This window comes from Lampris incognitus, chromosome 9 (assembly GCF_029633865.1).
Source record: "Lampris incognitus isolate fLamInc1 chromosome 9, fLamInc1.hap2, whole genome shotgun sequence".
NCBI lineage: Eukaryota > Metazoa > Chordata > Actinopteri > Lampriformes > Lampridae > Lampris > Lampris incognitus.
This window is the reverse complement of record NC_079219.1, coordinates 15093656-15105837: the sequence shown is the minus strand read 5'-3', so window position 1 is coordinate 15105837 and position 12182 is coordinate 15093656. Positions and strand designations below refer to the sequence as shown.

At 43.4% G+C, this 12182-nt stretch overlaps 1 protein-coding gene across 5 annotated transcripts in view; it reads right to left on the bottom strand.

Annotated features, from left to right (window-relative positions):
* LOC130117763 (focal adhesion kinase 1-like) overlaps window positions 1–12182 on the bottom strand; it is a 102676-nt gene that overhangs the window by 48697 nt on the left and 41797 nt on the right. For 2 of the 5 annotated variants that reach the window (XM_056285973.1, XM_056285972.1), the window contains exons 2-9: window positions 5698–5975; window positions 5270–5436; window positions 3759–3846; window positions 2633–2712; window positions 2210–2272; window positions 2001–2055; window positions 969–1109; window positions 361–438 (exon numbers count right to left, since the gene is read on the bottom strand). In XM_056285973.1, the coding sequence (XP_056141948.1) occupies window positions 361–438; window positions 969–1109; window positions 2001–2055; window positions 2210–2272; window positions 2633–2712; window positions 3759–3846; window positions 5270–5436; window positions 5698–5975 (950 nt within the window). Of the gene's footprint in view, window positions 1–360; window positions 439–968; window positions 1110–2000; window positions 2056–2209; window positions 2273–2632; window positions 2713–3758; window positions 3847–5269; window positions 5437–5697; window positions 5976–12182 lie in introns of those variants that run through there. The other 3 variants (XM_056285974.1, XM_056285975.1, XM_056285976.1) reach the window with 2 other exon arrangements.

Below are 12182 nucleotides of genomic sequence, written 5' to 3'. Positions count from 1 at the left end.
AGAACCAGTAGAGGGCAGTATGCTGTTGTCCTTGTCACAATAGTATGAGGCGATCTAGTAATCTATGCTGTTGAAACTTGAGCTGCTGTCGGGGAATACTACCATAGCCCAGCAAACTGCATCAGCAGTTAGAAAAAGGTTGCTGGTGTTTCTGACCAATGCAGTGTCGGTACTGTAGCCAAGGTAAATGAAACAACATATCAGACATTTTGAGAGCAAAATGCTCTCAAGACATCTTTCTTGGATTTAGATACCTTCTGAAGAAACTTTAGAGAGAAATAAAAATATTAAGGTGGGCCTCTGGGTACTGAGGATTGAAGGGATCAACTTATTTTTGTATCTGCTTGTGTGTTAACTCACCATCGAGCCCTTATCTGTGAGGTAGCTGATTCCTTCCTCGGGTCCTATGGCCAACTCTACTGATATTACCCAACTAGACTAGAGAGGGCGAGAAAGAGAGAGAAAGAAACACGAATATAAGAACATTCAAATATGTTAAATAAATGCTTTTCATTAAGCTATGAAGGCAAAAGACAGATTGTATGCTTAACTGTTTTGATTAGCATCGTATGTGCCAGGAGAAAGAAGATTAAGACAGTTCTCTTTGACTTTTAACATAAACTTAACAGTTTATACTGTGGCCAGATTTGACCACGCTGCATTATAACCTCTATAGTGCTGTCACTTTTCTACATTGCAGCAAGTGTTATCTGTAAATACGCTGTGGTGCCCTTCATAACATTTCCATAATATCTCCAAATCCAACATTAAAGCCATCTGAACGGACACTTCTCACTGAGCGGGTTCGGGTAGCAAACATGATATCCATTGGAATCTGTGATAAGCAAACTATAATTTAAAGGCTCTCTCTTGTGCTTGAAATTAAAATTCAAACACCATTTTTCATCTTGAACTGTCAAATTCCCTCAATCAATGTGACTCTTTCAATCTGTTTTAGTGTGCCCTACCCCCAAAGCACATTTGAAGCACTCTTTGTCGAAGTGGTAGATAGGAGTAAGAATCTCAAAGAATTTGTGGATGCTCTGCTCATCGTTGAGGTTGGCAAACTGTTTAAATGTCTGCTGGATCTGCTTACGAAGGGTCTTCGCCTGAGAACAAGGGGAGAAGGGAAAACATATGAAACTGAAGAAAACAGCTCAAGGTCAGGGAACTGTCAAGCCGAGAAGGAAGTTGGTTTAGCGACAGAAAAAAAGCACGACGACTGACACGGCAATTTCAAAATGACAACTATGGCATCAGCTTAGCTCCAGCTGCTGGTCAACCAGCCTACTGGAGGTCAGCCTGCCAGTCAGTTAAGCAGGCTGTCAAATTAGTATTCTGCTTAAATGTCTTAAGTGTTTGCAAGTGTGTGTGATGCATTGTCACTAATGTGCACACAGATGTTTGCCTACATCTTTGCACACAGTGGTCACATGTGCCCTAGAGGGCATTGTAAATGTGACAATGTTCTTGTTTCTTGATTCTGTAAGCAGAAAAAAGAAACAAGCAAAATAAATGAAAAGTACAAAAACCCTGGATATATATATATATATCTTGTTTGGTTGTAAGTTGTGATGTTTTTCGCTCTGTGTTATGTCAGCTGCTTTGTCCCTGTTACTGTTTTTGGTTTTGTGTAGCTATCAAGCTGCCAGATATCCTTCACAGCTCGACCAATCAGCATTTGTATAACACATAGCTCTGTAGACAACACATGTTTGAGATTTTGGCGGTATGTAGGTCTGCATCCCTATGATGGCGAACCATTACGATCCACAGTTCTGCACAAAGCTCTTCAATGTGATGCTTCGCAGAGGCATTTATGCATCCCAGCCTCCAGCTAACAACACACACAGAAAATCAACATGGATAGTGTTTTCCAAAGGCATCTTATCCACTGAGCCAACACAGCATTACACTAAGCTCTTCTTCAAGGTCAGCCAGTGGAAGTGAAGAAGAGCCTTCAGTTAGTCAGATAGGCAAACGCAATTGATTCTTCTCACCTTGAGGGATTCCAGCAGACTCTTGGGGAAGAACCTCCTCAAACCAACATCCTTCCTGAGGACAAAAAAAAAAAAAAAACCCACACACATTTCTCTTACTGGAGTTACATATACATTATTATTACCAAATGTATACACTGCATTTGATTAGGTCATAGAAATGTAGTTTCTAAGTAATTTTTTAAGAAAGGAACATTTTAATTTCTTACTCAAGTAGTTCGTAGTTGGATTTCTTATCCAGGGCATTGCCTGGCATCTCTCTGAAGAACCTCCTGGAATGCAGAACCACAAACATGGAAAGCTGGAGATCATTGTTAATCAAAAACAGGATTATCTGGTCCTGACTAGAGCATTTTTATCAAAGATTCTTATTAAAGACAAATTTTAATCAGAGAAACTAATCGGATAAGGCAGTAATTTAGGGTTAATAATGAAAAGGTTGATTTATATCTCAGCAGATTACTTCAGTTTTGAATGGTTCATTTTTTGGACGGATTTCAGAATCAGAATCATTTAACAAGAATGCTCTCCCCGATGAGTGGACTTGACAGCACCTTCCACTATTTGACTATGTGTAAATGTATGTGTGTCTGCATATGCTTGCTTGTATATGTGCACTTATATATATATACCTGATCTCCAAACAGCCGAGTTTCAAAGCCACATCTTGATCGACGTGGTCTGCTATCTGCAGCATGTAGTCACTCTTTACCTGGAAGAACACACAGGTGACAGACCAATGACTTTTTATGACATGGTCATTAAACATGGCTCTGAAAGGAGTTAGAAGCCTTGCATTCAAAATGTTCTCAATCTTATCAGGGAGACAATCCACTTTTTGCATGTATAACAAGTTATTTTCTGTCATCCATGTTTCCCCCCCCCCCTTTCTCCCCAATTGTATCCGGCCAATTACACCACTCTTCCGAGTTGTCCCGGTCACTGCTCCTACTCCTCTGCCGATGCGGGGAGGGCTGCAGACTACCACATGCCTCCTCCCATACATGTGGAGTCGCCAGCCGCTTCTTTTCACCTGACAGTGAGGAGTTTCGCCAGGGGGACATAGCGCATGGGAGGATCATGCTATTCCCCCCAGTTCCCCCTCCCGCCTGAACAGGTGCCCCGACTGACCAGAGGAGGCGCAAGTGCACTGACCAGGACACATACTCACAATCTGGCTTCCCACCCGCAGACATGGCCAATTGTGTCCGTAGGGACGCCCGACCAAGCCAGAGGTAACACAGGGTGAACCGGTGATCCCCGTGTTGGTAGGCAATGGAATAGACCACTACGCTACCCGGACGCCCCCTCATCCATATGTTTAAGAAACCCTTTCACGCATAGCGGTCACTACAGTGGTGAGCTATTCAAAAGACGTTTTCTTGTATATGCATGGGTTTTGATTGTATAGTTAGTTGCGCATCAGCCACTACAGTGGACGCTAGTGCGTCATCCCATACACTGCCACCCACTGGCCAGCCGTTGTAAGAGCAATATACATTTTTCAAACCCAAGATGGCCGATGGACGGCCAGAAATGCAACTAATTGTCAGTGGGTGTTTCAATATGATGCAACCCCACAAAAGGACTTGGTGTTAGGATGGAATGGAGTTATGAACGGAGTAATGTGACAGATATCATTTAGGATTAATACAGCGCGAGCGTTCCTTGTTAGTTGTTTTGAAACAGATATCGTTGCATGCACCACAAAGCACTCTTTTCAGCTGATTTGTAAAATTGTGCAGCAGTTTCTCCTACCTGGTGATAGAGGTAGTTGAGAGAAGGTTTGTCCTCAGAGAAATGACTGAGGTAACCTTTAGGGAGGTACCGCATCCGCAGCTCATACCTGAGGGACAATTAGAGGGACTATGGTTAGCAAATCACATGAGCACATACACACAAGGACAAGTTAAGACAGCGCAGCACAGCACACACATATGAATGAATACATTAACACCCACCCACACACACCCACACACACACACCCACACACACACACACACACACACACACACACACACACACACACACACACACACACACACACGCACACACTAAAAAGGGGAACCCTAATGCGATAACAAGTGGTAAACTCCAACAGATAAATGAAGCATTGTTCATAATACAGACTCAAACAAATGCTTACACGTTTTGGCACTCATATCTGAGTTGCAGAGACAAGAGGGGCTACAAGGTAAGATAACCACACAGGCATCAACCCATCCACCCACCCAGTTCTTATGGCCTTGCTATGCCAACAAGCATAAAGACTATATATGCTGAGCAGTTAGCTGGACAGTAGAAGTTGATGGATGATCAACTTGCACCTATACTGAAGAACAACACTGATATATTATATCAGTGTTGCTCAACAGTCAGCTCAACAGTGGCCACTGCTGAAAATTGGGTCAGGAGGATAGTGAGTTCCTCGTCCCTGTGACGCCATGGGGCTGTAGTTAGATAACAAAGGAAACCAAGGCTGAGGACAAGATGAATAAAACATCCTGCATTCTATAATGAATGAACCAAAAAACAGAACGAGAGAAAGCAAGGGAACAATGTGTGCGAGCAGGAGAGATGGGGATGAGGAAGAAAGAAATGTTTTCCATGAGAAAGAGAGATGAAACCAAATCAAGAGCAAGACGAGAGTAAGAGAGAGAGGGAGAAAGAGAATGTAAGAGCGAGAGAGCAAGTGCACAAGATGGAAAGAGATATACAGAGGTAGAGACAGCTGGTCCCCTGGGCTTCTTCTCGAGCATTCTAACAATAGCTTGATGGGTGCAGCATTAGTTCCAGCTCCTGTGAGGTTGCAGCTCTTCCCCCCCTCTGAGACAACAGGCAACAGCCAGCAGAGCTCCACAGCTGGTTGCCTCCGCTGTGCGGTAACCAAGGTATATCAGGAACACTTTGTCATTTCACCTCATGTACTATATATATATATATATATATATGACTTGTGGCTAAATCTCTGATTATGCATTATTTCCTGTTATGGCAAAATTGCATTCAGTGTTTGTTGTATAATTTTTTTTAACAAAAATGGGGAATGGAGGTGGGTTTTGTTTATTGTGGTGTGTCAAATGTAGAATCAGTTCCAGTAGGTTGTGCGATTTAAGAATTTTTTTTTTCCTTTGGGTATTGGCCAACATTTACACCATACGCAAACATACAACACTTTAATTCTACTAGAGGTTGGGAAAGAGCAGCATGAGAGAGAGAGAGAGACGCAGCAGGTCTCAAGAGAAAGGCAGCTAGAGTTGTCTGTCTACCTCCACTCCTCCTGGGGGTGTTTTTTCTCATATTTTTCCCTGACGTGTGACACGCCCAAATCAGGGTGCAACCAGTGGAGCGCCTCAGAACGCAGGTGGGTCAGACGGAGGCCCAGGGAGGACACGCAGCGCAATTTGTGGATCTCTGCTATCTTTTGGATGACACCCTGTAGATGAAAACATACAAATTCAGGGAGGCATTAATTAGGGTAGCAGATTGGGTGAGGAAAGAGGGAGAGAGGGTGATAAAGGATGGGAGACAGGGGTGAATGAGGGGGGTTCAGGTATGTATGTGTGTGTGTGCACGCGTGTGTGTACATCTCTATTTACTGCAACATCAGTGGCATATTCATGTTTTATATTCATGTGTGTGTGTGTGTGTGTGTGTGTGCGCCTAACACAGCCTGTGTATCTAACCTCCAACTTACCCTTACATCTGTGGCATCCCCATGCCTTATATTACTCGCCCATGTGCACGGTTCATTGTTGGTCTCGAAGTAATGGAAGATCTTCAGAACCCGGTCCATTGAGCCCGGCGGCCGCTCTAGTCCTCCAGCAGAGCCACTGGTTCCAACTCCCGTGCCGCCAGACCGGGATTTGACCCCACAACCACTCGCTGTAGAGTGGTTGAGGTTGGGTTCCAAGTAGGAAGACGACGCCATGTCTGACTTGGATGCTCCAGCTGGGGCTAGCTGGCTGTCATATTCTAGAGAGGAGGAGAGGGAGAAAAACAGACAGGAAAGTAAGAGGAGCACATAGGTTACAATGTGACATCATCTCTCATCAACATGCTGTCACACTGTGTTTCAAGAGCAGTAGAGCACTGAGTAGGATTTGTTGGTTGCAGTTCAAAAACACAACATCCAAAGTTGGCCCCTCCTCCCCGGCTCAACGTCACCCGGGGCCGGTTTCACCCGCTGGAGGTAGAAAAGGTTGGGTTAACGCCCCATGCCGGGCATGGACACCCAGCCTTGTGACAAATATCTACATCTGTTGCACCATCTAAAACTACGACTAGGCGCAGCTACGCCCAGGGTAGATGAAGCGTGTCCATGCTGACACATTCTACCGCAGTGATAGCTGCCACGCCATTCACGTTGCTATGGTTACAAACTTACATTTACTGGCGCTAACAAATAGATTCAAAATGACTGCTGAGTGGAAGAAACGAAAATCAAATTACTCAGATTGTGAAACAAGAAAAATGATTGAACTGTACAATAAGTATATGCACATTTTATTATGCAAACAAAACATTGCTCTAGTAAGAAAACACAAAACATCTGGCAGATGATAACACCGGCAGTCAATGAAGCAGAGGGTGGATTAGGAAATCAGACAGTCGATGAAGTGAAGCAAAAAATGGAAAGACCTTCTTCAGCGCTTCGCTCCTATCTGTTACATGTTGCAACTGCGGTGATAACTCGTTGATTACTCCAACAATTCAGCCCCGGGGAAACAAAATCTCTCAATAGGTTCTCTGTCTCCATAAATATCCAGAGGATTGGTGCGGTCTCTCATTGCTCCTTCACACCTGAAAGCCCGCTGATCGTGTAGCCTGTATATTAGACACGCCATTGTATCGCCGTTTTTATTGTCACCTTGGAAACTAGGCGAGACTTTTCACTTTACACCTACCTTTGACTAGGTAAGCTATCTGGACCTGTCGGCAAGTCCAGATTCTGTATTGTGAAACGTGTTGTGACTGGTAATGAGGGCAGTGGCGAGCTACAGCCGATGATCAGAATAAAAGTCAGTGAAAAGCTATGCTTAACAAGTTAATCAGTTTCATTTACATTATCAGCATTTACTTTTTATATAGATTGTTTATTTTTTAATTTTTGTATTGTAGTGAAATTGCAACACTGTTGCTTTTTTGATTGTGTCACACAAGTTTGTATTTATTTTACTAATGGTTACTGTTCCCTTTTCAATAAATGTTTGCAACAAAGTTTATAAAAAGTAGTTGGGTGTCCGGGTGGCGTGGTAGTCTATTCCGTTGCCCGCCAACTCGGGGATCGCCGGTTCGAATCCCTGTGTTACCTCCGGCTTGGTTGGGCGTCCCTACAGACACAATTGGCTGTGTCTGCGGGTCGGAAGCTGGATGTGGGTATGCGTCCTGGTCACTGCACTAGCACCTCCTCTGGTCGGTCGGGGCGCCTGTTCGGGCGGGAGGGGAAACTGGGGGGGCATAGCGTGGTCCTCCCACGTGCTACGTCCCCCTGGCGAACCGCCTCACTGTCAGGTGAAAAGAAGCCGCTGGTGACTCCAGACTCCAGAGCAGCGACTGGGACAGCTCGGGAGAGTGGGGTTAATTGGCCAGATTCAATTGGGGAGAAAATGGGGGGGGGGTATCTGTCTGAACATGCAATTAAAAATCATAAATACTGTATATTGTAACTATACAAGACCATCTGTACCAAAGGTGTGAAGAGTTCATTTGCAAAAACGGATGAAAGCCATTCTTACAATGACTAAACAAACACCTGTTTGATCGGTGCTCCCTGGAGTGCACACACAAAAACAAAAAAACTTGATTTAGGATAGTAAATACAAACGCAGATATCTGTTTTTGCAAAAGAACCCCTCAGATATGTCCCGTAATGAAACAATACTCGCATGTTATGAAATTTAATCTCATAAATAACAAGGTGAACAGTAGGGCAAATTCTTTACACCGATGCCATTTTCCATGCCTCAGTCGGGCAGATACAAGTGCATAGTTTATGTATATGTGTGTTTATGTTGTCATCGTATATTGTGTTTTATAAGGTATTAATGCTTTATGGCTTTTAGTCCATTTTATGTTTTAATTATGTGTCGTTTTTATTGTAAAGCACTTAGTAACTGTTTTGAAAGCTGCTACACAAATAAAGTTTATTATTATTATTATATTACCATTATTATTATTACATGTTTGTCGCTGCGATTCAAATAAAGTTTATTATTATTATTATCATCATTATTATTATTATTATTACATGTTCGTCATTGTGCATAATTGTGTCATTAAAAAAGTGCTATATAAAATGCAACTTGATTGATTGATTAACAATCAGGGTAATTCCCCCACCTGTAGCTTTTCATATACAATCAAACGGGTGGGTATAAAAAGGCATGTAATCATAATGCATAATGACGCACAATTTCTAATCTCTTTTCTTGTCTCAACCGCCCCAACAAGAACTTCGATTTCAAACTGTGTGACTTTTTTTCTTTTACCCTTTCTGTCGGGATTTGCCATAATCATCTTCACACCGTCAGTATGAATGAATATTAATTAAGGGCGTTTCACTGACTATTCATAAGCAAGGGTGGGACATGAAACTCACACAGGTGCGCCGCTTTTTTTGTGTGGCTTTTTTCCACTCTTTTTCTCCCCAGTTGTACTTGGCCAATTACCCCATTTTCCAAGCCATCCTGGTCGCTGCTCCACCCCCCCTCTGCTGATCTGGGGAGGGCAGCAGACTACCACATGCCTCCTCCGACACATGTGGAATCACCAGCCAGGGGGGCCATAGCGCATGGGAGGATCATGCTACCCCCCCAGTCCCCCCCTTAACCCCCCCGAACAGGTGCCCCGACCGACCGACCAGAGGAGGCACTAGTGCAGCAATCAGGACACATGCCCACATCTGGCTTCGCACCCGCAGACACGGCCAATTGTGTCTGTAGGGACGCCCAACCAAGCCAGAAGTAACACAGGGATTCGAACCGGCGACCCCATGTTGGTAGGCAACAGAATAGACCGCTGCCACATTTCGAGTTGAATATGATTTATAAAGGGAAATCGACATGGGACATGCATGCACATTGTCATAAATCAGAATATTTTTGTGCATTAACATTTTCTGTGTTTCGTCCATATGCAACCTTTTGACGTGAATCCTCCGCACAATGTTATAAATGAGGCCCCTGGTCACTACCATTTTAGAGTCTTGCTGCCCAAAGATTAATGCCCAGTAACGTCCCGTAAACAGCAAAATAAGAAAGCACAGGCAGAGGACAGGGTTTCTGCAGATACAGACACTGACCGCCACACACATCTAGTGGGTCAGAAGTGATGAATGAGAGGGGTTATTTTTGTATGAGTCTATACATTTTTTTAAGGAAAATCCTACTCATTAAACTCTTAAGAAGAGAAAAAGGGGAAAAAATTAAGGAATTTGAAAAAAGTTAAATTAGACTGGTTCCTCATTCCCCCTGAACTCGTCAATACAGGGACAACTGAGTAAGCCACGTAGTCTTGTAGACAGCCAATCAACAAGTCACTCAGTCACTCTGTCAGTCAAACAAATCAATGTACAGTGCATTTTAAGAAGTTGAGCGACGATACTATACACAGTGACTGAGGAAAAAAAAAACAGAAATGAAACAAAGAGGTAAAACACAGAGTCATAAACCCTGAAAGGAGAACAGAAGGAACAAATGCAAACTCCATTCAGCACAGAAAACAGGTCAAGACAGGATAAAGCACCAACACAGCACCATCTTGGCCATGAGTAACAGTACAGATGAAAAGTATATGTTTGAGTGAGAGACAGAGCGAGAGAGAGAGAGAGAGAGAGAGAGAGAGAGAGAGAGAGAGAGAGAGAGAGAGAGAGAGAGAGAGAGAGAGAGAGAGAGAGAGAGAGAGAGAGAGTACATGCATACATAATGGATGACTGTGGGTCATCAGTCACTAGTCACTTAAGCAAGTGGTTGATATTTACAGCCAAAATGGAAGCAAATGCTTTTTGTTGCTTTTCTATTTTTAATATTCCTCCCTGAATTCCTAAAATGTCACTTTAAATGGTGAGTCAGGCCCACCTGTTCAAACATAACCAAACCAACAGACCAGTCATTCCAAACTCGCCTACTTGCCAATCTGTCTTTACTCATCCCTGCTGTCTATAACCTAGTCATCTAGTTAGTTTATAAGACAGACAACTCAAGTCATTCAGTCAGTCAGTCAGTCAGTCAGTGAGCTCTCGAGTCCTACCTGTAGTGAAGAGTAGAAGTGGCCAGCATGCACAGTTCCTGTCCGAGTTTCTTTGGAGGACATACCCCCCACCCTTTTCTGAATGCATTGCTGACATACAATGCCACAAACTCCTACTGTGTTGGTAGTCCTATTATACAGTAGTCTTTAAGCCTGACTCACAACCCCAAGCTGGGCTGCAAGTGGAATTTAGTCGGCTGCTGGATTGCTCTGGAGAAATCCTTGAGAGGCAGCAGCTATGGTATGTTGCCGAAGCCATTCCATGTTGATACAATGTAAGGTATGTTAATCAAATTCTGCAGACTTGTATGTTAGTTGCCTAAACAAAGGATGAATTCTTTTAGGCGAGTCTAAACAACAGCTGTCAAAATGAGGCTTTAGTTCAAAAGAAATCTTATTTGGAAAATATACTGAACATATTTCCTCTGAAAAAAACTTGCTGTTCAATTCTAATGAGTAGCCGTACCAAACAAACCTGCTTTAAAGGAGGCAACAGAGCCTATTGATGTAACAAAACATGTGGTCGTTATACCTCGATGCCTAGGAAATGCTTGACTTTTGTCATCTATGCAAACTTAACAAGAGCAAGCAGAAGTAAGTCCACCAACGAGTTACTGACTCCTTTTTTCCTGTCTCAGAGTTTCTCCCTTCCAACCATTCACCTTTTCTCTGACCATTTTGTTATCTGCCCTCTCCCTTTCTCTCTCTCTCTCACTTTGTCCATGTTTGCATTTCTGTTCAACATGCCCAGACTCTGTGTTCAAAAACACACCCCACTGCTTCCTGTGTCCTGTCGTCACTTCCTGGATATCCCAGAATGGCAGGTTGAGTAATCAACCCTGTGGTGAGCAGTGCTGGATGACTGAGTGCTCGCTGCCATGGCGTGAATGACAGCACTAGTAATAAAACAAAGTGACAGTATCTACTTTGCTGGGTTGTCGTCAGTGAAAGAGGATGACTTCCCGAGATGGCATACTACGGGTGAACATCCATAACTCATTTCCAGGATTGGGGAAATTACTTTCAAAACAGGAACCATTGCAGATGATTTCCTGCAGTTATTTTTTTTTCCAAAGTTGCAACTAGTGTGCAATGATTGACTGACTATCTTTCCTTTTTAGATGACTTTGCCACTTAAGACAGGCAGACAGCAATGGAAGTTTGCAAACTGTGACTTCAGTACCGAGGAGTGTTATAATCCAGTTCGACAGTTTTAATGATTGGCCATTAGCAATAAATCCATCTATAAAATGCTTTTCTGTCCGACCCTGGTCGTTCAACCACTGTAGGTCAGCTGTACAGTCAGGCTGCAGTTTCAACCTAGTGGCAATAACGCCTCTAAAATCCCATCACCACATTCATCGCTGGTTAGATTGTTGAGTGTTGTGTAAGGTCACAGTTAGGGAACTACAGAAGGCAAAAGAGAGAGACGCAGGGAGAGGAAATGAAAGAAGAAAGAGGGAGAGTAAAGGGAGGAAAGAGAGAGAAAAATAGAAAGCGCACAGACAAGACAGAGAGAGAGAGAGAGAGAGAGAGAGAGAGAGACAGACAGACAGACAGACAGACAGACAGACAGACAGACAGAGAGAGAGACAGAGAGAGAGACAGAGAGGGAGACAGAGAGAGATTACTATAGAAAATAAAGGTAGGACATTGTATATCTAATGACCCGACTCAGTGTTCTCCTCTAGGGGGAATTCACTGTAACAGTAACAATAGCATGATGTGTGTGTATCTATACTGTACATCCTGTGTTTGAGGTAAGGTATTGTACGCACTGTATCTTTTTGCCTGTGTGTGTGTGTGTGTGTGTGTGTGTGTGTGTGTGTGTGTGTGTGTGTGTGTGTGTGTGTGTGTGTGTGTGTGCGGTGTGTGTGTGTGTGTCTGTGTGTGTGCGCGCGTGTGTTTTCATATGGCTATCCTCCAAGATTT